This window comes from Pinus tabuliformis, chromosome 9 (genome assembly GCF_031772625.1).
Source record: "Pinus tabuliformis cultivar Carrire ecotype Pingquan chromosome 9, CPIR1, whole genome shotgun sequence".
Lineage (NCBI taxonomy): Eukaryota > Viridiplantae > Streptophyta > Pinopsida > Pinales > Pinaceae > Pinus > Pinus tabuliformis.
In genome coordinates, this window is record NC_142307.1 from 1,972,881,887 (window position 1) to 1,972,899,737 (window position 17,851).

Consider the following 17,851-nt stretch of genomic DNA (forward strand, 5'->3'; position numbering starts at 1 on the left):
CGGCCGAGTCATGCAATGACTTGACCAGCTCGGTATTAACTCGGCCAGCCGAACCAGTTCAACCACCAAGTTGAAATTTTTTTGGCCAACTCGACAGAGTCGGTTCTGAGCTAGCCAGATTTAAAAACACTGCTTATACTTTCCCTATTGACAATTCAACGACCGAGATTAAGTCCCTAATCAATGGCTAAGATTAGATTTGGCTTAATCCTCGTTATTTAGAACTTTCTCACCCATATTATATTAATACCCATTAATATTTTAATTTTCCTAATTTTAGACTTAGGGTCTCATCCGGGTGGAATTTCCCCAAACAATTTCTGGGTCTTGGAGATCTTATGTGCCTTAGCCTCTCCACCAATTTTCATGGGTAGAGCACATCCGATGCTACCAAAAATCAACACTCTCTCTTAGCAAGGAATGTGCTCTAACAATGTTTCACTATAGAAACATCACACTGATCTTCTGCATCGGTACCTGTGTTGATGCTTGGTTTGCTGCCTCACATCCCCTACATTGTTGCTTCCTATAATACTGCCCATGACACTGCCATTGCCACTGCTACATCTGTACTGCAGCTCCTTCTCAATATGCTGCCCCTAGCACTGCCACTGCTAATTGTTGCATTGCAACTCAGTTACTGAGAAGTAGGTAACTGACTTCTCTGAAATACTGACATCCCAATCATTCAAGAAGCCTCGTGATGCTGAATCTGCCTCTAGTGCTATCCCGTGCTCCCTCTGCTACCACTACGTTGCTACAAACGCCTCTGTGCCTCTCGCATTACTGCAACCTCTGCTACGCTGCTAAAGACTTCTTCACTCTAGCTTTGCCTTACTTCTCCACCACACTTTACTCCACCCGACATTTGTCATCATGCTACTGTCGTTAAGGGCTCCTGTAGCCGGATGTGATCCAAGAGTTTGGGTATCTCAAGGATCCTGCCCAGTGTTGCACGAATAGCCCCCCCCCCCCCCCGGTTCCAAGCCCCGAAGCGCGTCCCGTACGGAAGCGCCTAGGAAGCTTGGCCGGAAGCGCGCTTCCGAAATTTTTAGACGCTTCCTGGAAATTTGGAAGCGCTGGCGCTTCCGAAGCGCCGAAGCGCGCTTCCCAGACGCTTCCCAGGAGCTTCCCAGACGCTTCCCAGACGCTTCCCAGACGCTTCCGTACGCTTCCAGAAAAGCTTCCGGAAAAGCATTTAGAAAATCGTTTTTTTTTCAATTTTTTTTTTAATTTTAGGTGAGTTTGCTTGTTGGGGGTGGGTCCACCTTGGGTTAGGGTGACAAATGAAAGCAAAAAAAAATATAAATATAGCAGATGCTCCCTCATGGTAATGTTAAATTCTTAAAGTAAAAGTGACATTCTCCTTTATTTTTCATTTTCATCCTTTTACTTAAATTTTTAACATTACCATGAAATGACTCAGAATGTTTGAGAGTGGTTCCAGCCTCATTGGACTTCATATGGAGAAAATAGAATTTCATATCCTATTCAAAATTCAGCAGACTTAACAGTTTTCAGGTATTCAGGATCAATGGGATTGTGGCATTTCATTAGATTATATCAAGTATGAAGGTATGCGATTAGCATTTAATCAAGAGCACCAAGCCCTATATGTACCCTGGTGTTGGTGGTGTTAATTGTTGAACTCCTTTGTCACGCGGCACGCCCTTAGCAAAAAATTACCTTTCAATCAAGTCAAAATCATCGATCAAACATGTTAAGCTTTTTCTACCATATTTTAAGTCTTGAATTAGGTAGTTTGATCAAAATTGGGCAATGTTGACTAATATCCCTAGACAATCGAGGTAGAGGCAAAGGCTAGACAAGAGGAGAAGAATCTAGATTCTAGATCATTGATGTACAATGGATGTTATATCTATCTTGATTTATGCAAAAATATGCATGTTTTCATGTCTTCTACAATTAATTTGGTATTTGGGATGTTTGTTTTGAGTATAAATGCAAAAAAATATAAAATATATATATATAGCAGACGCTTCGCTTCCTAGATTTTTGGAAAATGACGCTTCGGCGTCCCCGCTTCCAAAAAACGCTTCCGCTTCGCTCCCGCTTCGTGCAACATTGATCCTGCCCCTAGTGTGTAGTCCTCCTGACTACAACTCGATGTCAGCCCACCTCTTTTCTAGAAGCGCATGAACACTCATGGCACAATCGCCATTAGTCTCGACCACTTTCTCCACCTTAGCTGGAGTTTCCTTTGAATTGGAAGCCTATCCCTTATTTTTTTCCCGGGACACTCGAATGCATAATGTCCTAGCTCCCCACAATGGAAGCACATAACCTTGGAGATGTCCTTCTTCCTCTTCCCTTGCTGTCCTGCAGATGCTAGAGCAGCATCCTCCTCCTCCTCTTCCTTGATTTGGCCTCCCTTGCCACTACTCCCCGCCTTGGTCATCCTCATGATCTCTTCCTGGCGAAGAGCTACCCACATCTCCTCCCAATCGGGAAGAGTAGCCCTGCCCAAACAAAATACTTTGGACAAATGTCTCCCACTCCTCAAACACAGTATTCAGGGCAGTCCTGACCATAAATTCTGGATCCAGTGTAGACCCCATGGAAGTAAGTTGGTCACGAAACTCCTACAACCTGAGAAGGAATGGATCTATCTGCTCTCCCTTCTGCATCTGATATGACCGCAGTTAATTCTCCAATAGCATCTTCCTTTGCACAGAAGAGCCCGGGTATAAGGTGGTCAGGGTGTCCAACATCTCCTTTGCTGTGTTCTCAGTAATATGTGGTATGACATGATCTTTGATCCCATCTAGGATCATGCACTTCGCCCTCGCCATTACATCCTCATACTTCTCGTTCTCAGCGTGGTCAACTGGGATAGCCACAGTTCTAAAGGCAAAGTCCTTGATGCGATGTCAATCGAGGACTGTCAGGATCTTGGCCTTCCAGATGACAAAGTTGGAAGCTCCGTCCAACCTGTCCTGATCCCTTAGTCTGTTCATTTCCATTTCAGCTCCTCTTTTGGATTCCCTCTTAGTCTCAACTCCCCTCCTGGAAATCTCCCTTTAAGTCCTGATTTCCTTTCTAGAATTCCTGTGGCCAACTATCGAACCGCTCCTCTCCAATCCTCCTTGCAACTGCAATTCGGATCTGGATCCCTTGGCTAGAAATTCATCGAGGTAGTGATTCCCTCTACCTTGGTTCCATCTCCTTAGACATTGTTCTGCTTTGACAGAAACAACATCCCACCAGCTCCACAAATCACAATCTGCCACAACTCCCCAAGCTCCAGCAATCGAAGAAACTGAGCCTTTCAGGCTTTATGCAATCCAGACAATGGCTGAATCTACACCTCTTGGCCATAGTGTCGATCCTTCCTGGCTAAGAAAGATGATCAGGCACTACGTAAGTCTGATCTACCCCTTTCGGCCTTTGCATTGACCCTGCTCCTGGCTCGAAATGATGACGCAGGCTCTACGTCACTTCCTCTCTTGTTGCTTATGCTCTGGAATAGTGTTGTCTCTCGGGACAGCTGCTGCTGTTTCAAATCTCAGATTTTTGTTGGTGCCTTCAATCCTCCTGTGATCTGCAATGCTCTGATACCATGTTGAAATTTCTAAGTTTGACATATTAGAAATCCCTACTGCATTATCTAGTTTATTATCTCCTACTTGCTCTTTCCATTAACAAGTTATTTATAAATTAAGCCAAAAATTAAATAAATGGAGAAAAATAAATATCCACACATGCTAAATGTCGTGGAAATGAGGTGGAAAATTATGGAGGAGTTAAAGTGAAGTCTCAAGGTGATGTGGACTCCTAAAATCAAGGAAAGGACATGTGCTCAAATAAAATCGAATTTTTGGCATTAAATGGGAAATCTACTTACTTGGAAATTCGAATTTGTGAAATTAATGCACATTTGGGAGGGGATTTGGGAGAATATTTGGTGGAGATTTCTATGGGAAATTGTCCCCACATGGGTTACCACCCATCTACACTTGTCATTCCATCATAAAATTCGAATTTGGCACATAAGGGAAGAAGAAAATGATGTCTACTTGCCAGAATTCAATTTTTACACTTGGCATTGAAGCTCCATTCAACAAATTCGAATCTCTTTGGCATTGTCACTTCATGCCACTTGTTTAATCACTTCTACATTGGGATTGGCTCCCATAGTTCTATATAATAGAGCCTTGAGCTCTCATTTGTATATATTGTTACTAGCTATTGTACTTGCGAAAACATTGTTGCCTTGTACACTTTCAGAAATATCAATAAAGACTTTGGGGTTTCACTCATGAGGTGTTCCTCCTTTTCGAGTGTGATGAATTATTGATCATTGGTATAATTCTTTTTACTCATGCTTTGAACTAATTTATTTTCATATGTTCTTGTAGATTTGTTAATGTAGAACTATCTTGCATTGGCATTTGATTTAGAAGTATTATCTAGGTATAGAATGCTTTAGTTGGTTTTAAATAAATCCCTAGAGTTTCTTATCATTGTTTATTGCTAAATCTATATGGAACTAATTCTTTATTGAAGTTTTGTAGAGGGAACATCTTGTTGGGATCATAGAATCAAGTGTGAGGGGAAGTATTTGGAGAGACCAACCCACTCTTGATACATTCTTAAAGGAGCTTTCATTTGTTCTTTGAGCCTTCATAATCTTATCTTACAAAGTGGTTTTGCAGAGATTTTGGCACATAGCTTGTACACAAGCCGAGCACTTCTAAATTTAAATCTCTTTAGGAAACATTGTACTTCATTTCTTTTATTTGCTATCTAAGAGCTTGAAGATCGCTAAGCAAAGACGAGAGTTTACTCTTACTCTTTAGCTTAGTCTTTTGTAAATTATAATTGTGCATATACATTTTATCTTGTTAATAGTTTCACTAATACTTAACTTATTTTGCAGTCATTGTTTGGATTGTTTGCTAACTCTTGTGTCACAGATTTTGAAGAGCAACCTCCCTCAACATCTAACAAGTGTTTGCAGGACCTTTGGCAAATGTTGGGGGTTCAGTTTCCAAGGATTTCGTGAGCCCTTTTGAGACTTATTTTGGCCAAGTCGAGTTCACTAGAGGGCTGCCCATTTTCCTCTCTAAGCCGTGGGCATTTGGAGGAAACTCGCACCTTGTTTCTCTTGCATAAGCTTTGTGAGATCTTGTCACTACTTTCTCAAGAAAGGAGGTCTAGTGTCCAAGTTTCAAGCAATTATTTTGAGGACTATCCGTGAAGTTTAGTTGAGGACTTTGAAGGGCCCTCTTCTCATTGTAATATTAATAAAAGATCTAATTTTCTTGTGGGAGCGTGGGATTTCTCCCATGGTATCCTATCTCCCCATTTCGAGGGAGGCTTCTCTTGGGTGGATTGACATTTGCATGGTTTAATCTTTCATGCTTCATTCACTTATATGCATACTTTAATTGGCAATTAACACAACCTCAATATCACATTTCATTAAGTTAAAGTTTGTTACAATTTCATTTGAGCTTGCATTCTCTACCTCATTGTTGCTTGAAGCTAAAAGCTTACATTTTACTTTCGGCAATTCATCATTTACATGCAAGCATTTTATATTCTTAATAAACTTTGATTCGTTTCCATTTACCTTGGTAAATTGTTTCATGGGCACTTGAATGCATGTTTCATTTTTATGCTAAATTGTTATCTTAAATATTGGAGCAATTTATTGTCATTGCCTATTTGAAACAAATTTTACTTTCAAGCAAATTACCTGTGTCATTTTAATTCATTAATGAGACACATGTAACACTTGTAAGCTAATTTTATTCCTCCAATTGAAGTTAAAATTGCAACTTATGTTGAACACTATTTCATTTTCAAGCATTGCAAATCAATCTCTTTGAAGCATTTGCATGTAGCATTATTTTATTTTAGGGAAAAAACTTACATGCATTTCATTTAGGCATTTTAGTATAGGAAGGCCCAAAGTCTCATTAGATTTTTACCTCCAACATAAGTTGGTTGAAGTAGACATCTTAGGTATCTTCTACTCCTCTATTGACTCCTTACTGTGAGATTCATATCTTTGGGCGAGGGTGAGGTTTGAGGATTGAAGATTTAAATTGTAATTTTGTTGTAGAGATAATTAATAAAATTAACCAAGAGCACTTTCCATTACATTCACTTTACTTGTCTCTTGATGGTTTGAGTTTTCATATGCAAAGTATATTCCAAAAACAAATATTGTAATCCTTTCAAACTAGTGCTTTCTTTTCATGCTTCAAGTTTAATTGCATATTGATGTCTTGGTTTAACACTTCCTTTCTTTTACATTTCCAAGTTAATTACTAATTTTTGGGTTTTGGCACGATATGTTTCACATGTTTTGATTTATAAAGAGTATTCTCTCAAAAACATTTTGTATCTTACATATCTTGTGCTAAAAATTTTTTTTACATTTTAGGGTTACTTTGCTTTCTCTTTTGAGAGCATTACATTTTACTTTGAGCAAATATATTTTGAAATTGTTGAGAAAATTCCTTATAAGGCACTGGTTTTATGGGTTTTGTCATATTAATGATTGGCATTGTTATTTCAAGTTGCTCACTTCATATTTGCTCATAAATCTTTAAAAGTCATCCATTTTCACTATAACACTCTCTTAGAAACTCACATCTTTTAACTTAACTTTTCATTAGGAACTACCCCCCTTAGCTAACCTAGGAGATAGCTCAAACAGAGAGAGTCGGGATTAGTGTGAGAGCCCCTTCTCTGAGTTCCCTGCCACCAACCACACCTTGTGGGATTGAAGGTTTTTCTCACTAACTCGTAGGTAGGAGTAGGCGGCAGGTGACAATAGAGCCTACAACAAATGGATGTCCAAACTGCCTTCTTGCATGGCTCGCTTAATAAGGAAGTCTATATAGAACAATCTGACGGGTTCAAAGTTCAAGATCATAAGACACATGTATGCAAGTTCAGTGAAACCCTCTATGGTTTGAAGCAAGCCCCTAGGGCTTGGTATGAGAGGATTGATAACTATCTTATGAAGTTGGGATTCACAAGGAGCAAATGTTGACTCAAACCTATACTTCCAGTATGAAAAGGACAAGCCTTTCATTCTGGTATTTTATGTGGATGACTTCTTTCTAGCAGGTGATGACCCTCTCATTCATCAATGCAAGAGGGAGTTGGCCTCTGAATGCGAGATGAAGGACCTACGACTGGTGCACTACTTCCTAGGGATGGAGATCTGGCAAAAGCCAGGTGGGATTTTCCTTTCTCAAGGAAAATACATTGTGAAGCTACTTGAGAGATCTGGGATGGTGGACTGCAAGTGCGTATCTACTCTGATGGAACTCTACTTCGAGAAGTATGTGTAATTGTTGAGCGAACCCTTTCGAGGATCGTCAACTTGTGGGGGGCCTGATGTTCTTGGTCAACTCTCATCTTGACATATGCTTCGTTGTGAACACGTTGAGTCAATCTATGGTCGAGCCTCATCACATTCATTGGATGGTTATTAAGAATCTCTTGAGATATCTACGGGGCACAATCCACTATGGTTTGAGATACACTGTTGGGAACTGGAGACTACATGGATATTCAGATGCTGACAGGGCTGGCAGTGTGGTGGATCGCAAGAGCACGTCTGGGTGTTCCTTCTCTTTGGGGTCTACTTCTATATCTTGGATGAGCAGGAAGAAGAAATCGGTTGCTTTAATCACTGTCGAGGCCAAATACATTGTTGCAAGTATGGCCTGTTGTGAAGCTGTTTGGTTGAGGAAGCTCTTGAGTGAGTTATTTGAGCACGTGCTAAATACAACTGTGATCTTCTGCGACAACCAGAGTGGGATTCTCCTATCAGAGAATCCCGTGTTCCATGACTGCTCCAAGCACATCGATATCAAGTACCACTTTATCTGGGATATGGTACAACAGGGAGAAATAAGGCTCCAACACATTAGAACAGATGAGCAGGTCATAGACATTCTCATGAAGCCTTTGGGGAAGGTCAAATTCTTAACCTTCTGGGAGAGACTTGGAGTCATGGAACGACCCTCCTATGAGGGTCCCGTATAAGTTGGACAATGAGCTCTGCAAGCTCTTGGGGGCTTGGGGTACTTCTTGGAGCGATGAGCAACCACAGCGTGAGTGGTTCACCTTCCCCTAATGGTGCGCTAGATACAAGGTGAGTGGTTCATCTTCCCCTACCATTGTAGACACATGTATGTAGGGTGAGTGGTACGCCTTCCCTTACGATTGACATATGCATAGGATGAGTGGTTCACCTTCTCCTATGGCATATGAGCAGGATGAGTGGTTTGCCTTCTCCTGTCGATGCCCCAACACACATCCTACCCATGGAGTTTGGAACTCATGAGAAGTACCTCGCATCTGGCTAATGAGATGGGAAAAGATGCTTAGGGACCATAGCACTATCGATGGACGCATAGTGTATTGCCGTACTCCCTATGACTAAGATGCATGGTGTTCAACAACTTGATTTGGGATCAAGGACTGACTTTTGTCAGTGGAGAGTGGTATGATCTTATTACTCACTCTCGATCACTTCTTCATTATTACTTCATGGTTCAACAAAGAAGTGATGATAAAGATGGTACATGATGACAGGATGGCATGATGATGACATATGGATTGGCAGGTGGAATTCTCCCTAGTTGAGAGCAGGTGGAATTCTCCCTAGTTGAGAGGGAGTGTTAAAATTGGCAACTAGGGTCAATTTCTACCTTAGGACAAATCATATGATGGAGATGATTATTGCATTGGATTCCTCTTTACGAGAAGTCCAATTTTGATATAAAGATCATCTCATTATGACAATTAGAAGTGGAATTTTGAATTTCTTCTCTCTCATGCACAAATTGTCAAGGTCGGCCTCACTCAAATAAAGCCCAAGAGATGTGTCTCCACACCCTCAACAACTTGTATAAATAGGAGTGACCTCTCTCCTCATTTGGACATCAATCATCACATCACACATCTCTCTCTCTCCTCTCTTGATTGGTTTGTATAGCTTGGAGGCCGCCTCTCTCTACTTCGCACGTGTGGCAGGAGGCCTAATTCTTCTAGGGCAAAATGGGTCAAATTTCAGGAAATAAACTAGCGTTGACTAGGGCTCATTTGACCTCAGTTGACTTCGATCTTGAGGGCAGAAATTCGATCTTTAGAGGCCGCATTTATTGGCACAAATATCGAGGAGTTTGGGACAGTTTGACTAGGGTTGACTTCAGCGTTGACTTCAGATTTGACCACAGAAATTACAACGGTGCTTTCTCTCTCCTTTGTCTGGGTTTGACCAAATTGTTTTGGGCTGACTTTGACTCTCCTGGAAGGCTGAATTGGGTTGCTATTGACTGAGCTGCTTGGAGGACATTTTGATGTTTCTTTGACCAGTGTTGACTTTATCGTTAGGGCTACATTTGACCGCTAACTTTGACAGGCTGTTTTGGGCAAGTAAATTTGATATTTGTACTCTCTCTCTCTCTACTAAACTATTGAATAATAATAAGAAGATTTGATCAAAGGGTTTTACCCACATTGGGGTTTTTCCCTGGCATCCACCAAATCTTGTGTCCTCTTGTCTTGGCTTGTCTTCTGCACACGTTTTTATGTTCTATCTACATTTACTATCAATGTCTTTAAGTTAATATGATTGCTATTGGATATAATTGGAAATTGTTGGGCCGACAAGGAACACTGAAGTAAATTGTGCTAAAGCATAGAACATACCATTGTTATCTAAAATTAACAGGGTCCCTACCCTCTATGTGCCCATCCAATAGGTTTGCTAGGATCTCAACAACCCTTCTCATCAGATTGGTAACAGGTCCATAAATAAAAACAAGTTAGAACTTGACAAGGGTGCACATTTTGAAAGCTAATGATGGATTGCATAAGGAAACATGAAAGTGTTCGAAATCTTCAAAAAACTAAAACACATCTTCATTACTAGAAGGATGATGCAGAGCACTTGCTAGTTTTGGAAAAAAATAAAAAGCAAACAAGCATGTGCTCTCCAATCATGACAGAAAAATGGCACACATACTGTCCTCCATAAAGGGTATCCAAAAATATTATCAATCTCAAAAAAAAAGAAAAAGCCTCAATTTTGCCCAAATCTTTGGTGCTCTTCAAATTGTCACCTACATTTCTGCATAAAGGGTATTCAAAAGATCAGTTTCTGAAAATATGGCCTTTTTAGAAATAGAAATTAACCCAAAAAGTAGTCTTGGAAAAATTCATAGTACTCTTTTGGAGCTCCCGCCCTCCCATGCATGCATAAAATATTGAATGTCAAATGCAGGCACAAGTAACCTATTGAATTAAAAAAAACTATTAACTCCGTTACTTGTATGAGCATGAAGTGATCCCTAAAGAAAGATGGTCTGAAGACCTGAAGCAAGAGACCTATGCAATCTTTGACTTTGAGAATGAATCTTTGCAGCCATGTGCTAAGTTTAGCAAAAGCACTCATGAACCATCAATGCCAAATAATGAACTTTTGATGATAAGTTCATCCTGTAATGTATCCACAAACTGTTGATCTGAATGATGAACTTCTGATGAAGAATTCAGACTGTAACGTATCCATAAAATAATCAATGCCAAATGACAAACTTTTGATGACAATTTCATGTTGTAGTATATCCATGAACCAACAATGTTGATCCAATCACAATGAACTCTTTGAAAAGTTCATTCAAAAGTGGTAACAATTAGTACAAGCTAGTTAGGTTTGATGACTCCAACATTCAAGTGGGATTTGCCACAATAATATGGCATCGGGGTTTACAACTCCCCCTTCATTTATAAAAGCATTTACCCTTACAAAAAAAAAAAACAGTTTTTGTATCATTTTATATAAATTTATAGCTGGAACAAGAAACAAAAGCAAAATGAAAAACCAAAGAAATTAAAGGTCATAACAAAAGCCCATCAACATACCATCACTGTTCGTCCATTTTCTAGGATGAGCTTTTTATATCTGCAATGAGACAGGTACAACAAAACATTATCTCATGAAATAAGCCACCAAATGGACAAATGGAAGAGCAATTAAAAAATAGTAACTTGCAAGCCAAATAAGATGAAACATTTGCTTGACAACTAATAAAAAATCATTTTAATGTTGACAAATGGGTTATGTGGAACCATATCAAATAGATACAAAGATTATAAAGAATATTCCATTATTGACCCAAAAGCATCAATGGCCATAGATGGACAAATACAATATGAGAATCAGGCAAATAAGAAGAAAATAAAACCATTCAGGACATCACAGTCAATTGATGAGTAATAAAAGTTCTACTTCACATAAGATTTCTTTGGAATTTCCTCAAATACCATTATAGTTATTAGGACACATTTTTCAATCGACTAAAAGGCAAGAACTGCCTTGAGAAATATATTTATTTCAGATCTAAAAAACAAAGAAATTATATGAGTATCTAAAAATGACCAAAAACAGCAAAAGAAATAGTAATTTTATCTATGGTCAAAACAAAGATAAGGATATGTATAAGCTAACAAGTAATGTTTTACAACTAATCCTACTATTGTGAGGCTGGAGTAAACTGACACATATTGATGTGATTAGAATATCATTTATGACTAAATTTTGTCGACAACCACTAGTATTTCATCCAAGAAGTTGAATAGAGATAAGGAGCCCAGAGAAGCTAGATTCCTTAGAATAATGCCATGGAGTGGGTGAACCTTACTGCAATCATGTCTTTCTACAGATATATTCCGAGTTTGTTGCACCAAATATCAACAACTTACAAATCTTCATTTTCTTTTTCTATGAATGTGTAGGTGCACAATGTTGCAGCCCCATCTTCAGTATGCATCATAAAGTACAACATCATTCCATGCAGACAGTGTTAAAGTTATGTTCCTCATATAATTCCAGAATTTGAATTTAACAATGGTTATGTATGTCACTGTAAGACCAATTGTTGGATTTGAATTCTAACTTTGGAGTATAAACTATTCTTTATAAATTCTGTTCAAAATAAGAAAATACAAGCCTAGACTATGTGCTACAAGTGTTAATTTCTAAGTACCATCTTCTGATTTTTGTTTCTTACAGCTATTTTGTTCCCATAAAATATCTTTACTCAACAATTAATTTTCTACTGTAAAGTAAATTCTAAAAGACTATAAAACAGAAATACTCTAGTACTCTCAACTCAGAAATTTTGCAGCGGAATTATTCAAATTTCAAAAAAACTGTCACAAAACAGCCACACAATACATATTAAATTTTCCCTCCAAATTTCTCTTCATTAAATTTTTCTCAAAAAAATTAAGGGCTCCCTTCCCAGGGAAATTGGCCCACAAAAATACAGAAAATTACAGCAAAATAACCTGGAATTTTTTCTGAAATTTCCCAACAGCAGCAGCCCCTCTCTCCCACATGTCCCACGCCCCAGAACCTTCCTGGCCCCATAATTGGTCTCCCAAGTTTATGCAAACTACTATCCTTGCACCTTGGTAAACTTCTGCAGCATTTTTTCCTATTTCTTCAACCTCTCAAACCTGCAGTGAACTCATACAAGTCTGCTAGAATCTCTCCAAAAACAATTGTCTTCATCCTCTCCCTTAAGCTCCTTCTATAATTTTAAATTGAGCAAAATCCTTAACCTTCAATCTTCGAAGTGATAGACGACTAGGATTAAATTCTAACACACTTAGATATCTAAATATCTATCCTTGGAAATTTACTCAATTTGCCAACATTACTTAATTTAATTAATCAATGTGCTTTTCCTAAATTAGACCTAGGAAAGAAATCATATTAGTTGCTCCTCCAGAAAAACCTGTTAGAATTTCTGACACAAAACTCTACTGCAGTAACTGATTTATTTCAACTACTTATTTCTCACAATAAGTTGTTTACAAAAACCCTTCAGCAAACATTAAAATAAATTCTACTGCAGTTATCACATAATAGCATAGAGAAAAATAACAGTGATATACAGGCATAAGAATCAATCACATCAACAGAATTATTTTTGGACAATTGTCCCCCGAAAAACCCAATGCGGGAAAACCAGTGCAGCAGATGGGGATTTATTTATTATTCTTCAGCAACAATCTCTTTACAAGGAATAATTTTGCAGTATATAGAGACACCTTCAAGAAAACACCTGGGATTTTTTCCTCCTCGGCTAGGGGAAATTCTGACACCACAAAGACCCTTTATCCTACACAGCATCACCTCTGCATCATCTGTGTGAGCACTGTGTCATCTCTGCGTCATCTGCGTGAGGGTTGCGTGTGATCTCGTCCCTGCCTGCGCTGTCTCTCAGAGCTCTCCCTCTATGTTGTCTCTCTGAGGCACTGCGTCACCTCCTCCTCAGTCTCTGGTTGATGCTGAAACCTTCCTCTTCCTTCACCCTGCAACTCTCCCTCTGAAATTGAACTCCTTCTCCTTGAGAATCGATTTCCCTCGAGTTACTGAGTATTTGCCCGATGTGTCTCCAAATAACTCTCAAGTCTTCTCTTATACTTTTACTATTGATGAATCAACGACCGAGATTAAGTCTTTAATCAAGGGCTAAGATTAAAACAAACTTGATCTTCGTCTTTTAGAAGTTTCTCACCCATATTTTTACTAATACCTATTAATATTTTTATTTTCCTAAGTTTAGACTCAAGAACCCATTAAAAATATTAATCATTTTAATAACTCCTTATTTGGGTGGATTTTCTCCAAACGATTTCTGGGTCTTGGAGATCTCATGTTCTAGCCCCTCCACAAAATTTCGGAGCTATAGCACATCCGATGCTACCCAAAATCAACAAAAACACTTAAAGGGAACTTCTTCTCCTGTATGCTAAACACAAGACTATGCAAAAGACCTTCTAAAGCTACAAAATCAACACTCCCTCCTAACAAGGAAGGGATTCTCCACCATCCCCAGCTTGTCCACGTAGAACAAAAACTTCCCCTTCATTAGAGGCTTGGTGAGAATATCTACGACCTACTCATCTGCAGATATGTACTGTAATCTCACAACACTTCTTTGGGCCTTGTCACTAATGAAGTGGTATCTGATCTCTATGTGTTTGGACCTGTCATTAAACAATGGATTCTCCAAAAGCATGATGCAACCTTAACGATCGTAGTGAATCACTATAGGTCCCATCTCAAGAGCAAATAAAACTACAAACATTTTGGAAAGTTGTATGGCCTTGTAACTGGCCAGACCTGCAGCGATGTACTCGGCCTCTGCTAAGCTAAGTGCCTTGAGTGTTGCTTCAAGCTAAAGCCTAAACCATGAGATCATACTTGATCCCAAGATGAAACAATAGTAGCCCTGCAACTGCGTTCCACCAACTTTGACATGCCTAAGTCCATACTCCAATGTGCTTCACAAGTACTGGTGCACATGTTTCACTGCTACCAAATGGACCCTCCTTTGCTCCACCATGAATTGGCTAAGTGTGTTCATAGCAAAACAAATATTTGGTCTGGTATTAACCAAATACATCTATCAGTGCCTGTACAAGGTGGGATCCACCAATACACTCTCAAAAGCATTAAGCTTCCTCAAGTTGGTAATCATAGGTGTCAGCATCAACTTGCAATCCTCCATTCTGAATCTCTTCAAGATATCAATCACATTCCTACCCTACCCAAACAATATCTCTCCTTGCTACTGCGACACCTCCAACCCCAAAAAGTATTGCATCATTCCTAAGTCCATCTCAAACTCCAAAGCAAGGTCCTCCTTGCAAATATCTAAGAGCCTCCCAGATTTCGTTAGAAAGAGATCATCCACATAGAGCACCAAGATGAGTAGTTCACCATCGACAAGTACACAGTACAAGTTGGAATCAACCTCACTCTTGGTGAAGCCCAAGCCAAGCAAGTACCCATCAATCCCTGAGTACTATGCTCAACGTGTCTGCTTAGGTCTGTACCAATGTTGCGACTATCTCGATAACATCCCGATTTTATTTCGAAATCATGATTTTTTGGCCTAGCCAACGTTTGCCGATTTTTAAAGATATTTTTATGGTATCTTAATTTTGCCGACTTTTTACTGATATTTTCCCGATTTTTCAGTTTTCTAGACCCTTACTTATTTTATCCCGATGTCGATGTTCGCAACATTGGTCTGTACAAAGCCTTCTTCAATCTGCATACATGGCACTCTCTCCCATGCACCTCAAATCCCTGAGGCTACTCAATATATACCTCTTCCTCAATTACACCATTTATGAAGGTAGTATTCACATCCATATGATGTATCCTCCACTCCATCTTTGAAGCAATGGAAATGACTAGCCTAGTTGATGCATGTTTGGCGACAAGAGAACCCTCTCACCAAAAACCTCATCTTATACTTCTCAACACTGCCATCAACTACATGTTTGATCTTGTAGGTCAATCGAGAAGTGATTGTGGACTTCCCCTAAGCATCAGTACAATCTCCTAGACATATTCTTCACGAGAAAGTTGGTACTCCACCAGAGCATCCCTCCAAACCTATTGGTTTGTTGCCTCTCCAAAAGAAGAAAGCTCAGACTCACTTATGTTTCTCATTAAGGTTATGTAGCTAGAAAATCTCCTCGTAGTCTACTCTCCCTAAAAGTGCTACAAGCAACCTCCACATGCTCCTCAGCCTCCCTCAAAGTCTGCTTGGCTTATCTCAGCCTCCTCCTAACATATATCTTGATCCTCCTCTTGATAATAAAACTATGTTCCAGGACTTTGTGAGCCTGTCACCCCAGAGATAGGTGATCCTCCTGACCCTGGCGTACCACGTAAAGATCCTGATACTTGTGGTGTGGCTCCCTGCTGAGGAGCCTGCTACTCTACTAGATCAACCTTCTGAGACCTCCTCAAGGCCATCTCCTACTCAAATCTCACATCCCACCTCAAGACAAATTTCCTCTGTGCACAAATGAATATGCAGTAGGCCTTGTTGGTCTCACTATAACCTGCAAAGATACCCTTCTCTGCAATGGGTTCCAGCTTCATTCTCTTTTCCTCAGGGATGTGTGAATATTTAAGGCACCCAAAAATCATGATGTGTCAAATCTCAGGCTTCTTCCTAGAAAAAGCCTCCTCGTGAGTCTTACTCCCCCAGGCTCTATGTGGACTCCCGTTCTGCAAGTACATTGCAATGTTACATGCCTCAGCCCATAAAAAGAAAGGTAGCCTTAGATCATGCAACATAGTTCTCGTTGCACCCATTATGGCCTTGTTCTTCCTCTCCACCACCCCATTCTCCTGGGGGTTATAAGGCATTATATACTCCCTCCTGATGCCAACACTCCTAAAGAACTCCTTCATCTCCTTGGAGGTATACTCGACCCCATTGTCTGAATTCAACACCTTGATCTTCTTCCCCATCTAGTTCTCCACAAGAGCCTTAAACTCTTGGAACCTCTTGAAACCTGGATCCTTGGTCTTCAGAAAGAAAATCCAAGTCTTCCTAGAGTAGTCATCAATGAAAGTCACATAGTACTTGTGTCCACTCAATGATATGTCAGACGTACGGCCACACACATAGGAGTGTATCAGGTCTAGGATACTAGCGACCCTATTGTCTCTGCTTGGGAAAGGTGTCTTGGTGTACTTTCCCAAAGCACACCCCCTGCACACATCATGATGCTCAGTGTTGAACTCAGGTAAACCTGTAACCATCTCCCTCAACATCTTGAATGCTCCATGGTGCAAGTGGGCCATCCTCCTGTGCCATATCTCGCACAAATCACTACTATTGGTTTGTGCCGCTAAGGCTCTAGTAAGTTGAAACATAAACCTATAAAGCCTCGCACTATGCACTCCAATCATTCTAGCAGACGTGATACTAGATCCCCTGGGATATATAAGCACTTGTCCTCCTCGGAACACCACCTCATACCCCCTGTCCTCAATACTGGAGACTGAAATCAAGTTCTTCTTCAGCCGAAGAACATAAAGAACATCTGCCACTTTCAAAGGAGGTGATGACTCCCTCTGAAAGGACATTGTCCCCACTCCTACTACTCTGACCTTGGAGTTATCTCCAATTGTTGATTTGAGGTAGCATCGAATGTGCTCTAGCCATGAAAATTGGTGCAGAGGCTAAAGCACATGAGATCTCCAAGACTCAGAAATGGTTTGGGCAGATTCTAACCGGTTTGGGAGATATTAAAATAATTAATATTTGTAATGGAGTTCTTAAGTCTAAACTTAGGAAAAAAAAATATTAATGGGTATTAATATAAACCTGGGTTAGAAGGTTCCAAAAGTCATGGATCAAGCCAAATCTAATCTTAGCCGTTGATTAGAGATTTAATCTCACCCATTGATGGACCAATGAGAAAAGTATAAGAGGAGGCTTGAGGGTCAGTTGGAGGACACACCAGAGTGATCAGTCATTCAATTTTCTAGAGTGGGGTTTGCTAAGAGAAATCGAATCAAAGATCAGCAGCAAGGGGCAGTGAATACATTGCAGAGAGGCAGAGTTAGTACCAGAGAGACAACGCAGAGCCTGGAGAGGTTGACGCAGAGGCAGTTGGGTGTTACGCAGAGGTGGCTGGGAGCTGCGCAGAGCTAGAAGACGCCAGCGTGGGTGACGCAAAGGGCCTAAGGGCTAACACAGAAGCTTCAGTAGCTACGTAGAGGCCGGCAGAGCTGACGTAGGGCCAAGAGCCAACGTTGGGAGGATTTTCGTGGGGCAGACTGGGAGCTAGTGAGCCGAATAGGGTGACGCAATCCCTATCAGGGTGACGCAAAGCAGTGGAAGCTGCAATTCTTGTTGTGGGATCGTTCATCCGATGATTATTCAGTCGAAATATCTGCCCCCGAGGAGAGGTACCACTGCCAAGGGTATTCTCTGTTGGGTGAGCCATTTCTGGCACCGTAGTT

At 40.2% G+C, this 17,851-nt stretch overlaps 1 protein-coding gene across 4 annotated transcripts in view; it reads right to left on the reverse strand.

Annotated features, from left to right (window-relative positions):
- Positions 1 to 17,851, reverse strand: part of LOC149156912 (elongation factor P (EF-P) family protein) — a 340,259-nt gene that overhangs the window by 57,330 nt on the left and 265,078 nt on the right. For all 4 annotated transcript variants that reach the window (XM_089438784.1, XM_089438782.1, XM_089438785.1 and 1 more), the window contains one exon: positions 10,921 to 10,960. In XM_089438784.1, coding sequence (XP_089294910.1) covers positions 10,921 to 10,960 — 40 coding nt within the window. The remainder of the gene's footprint in view (positions 1 to 10,920; positions 10,961 to 17,851) is intronic.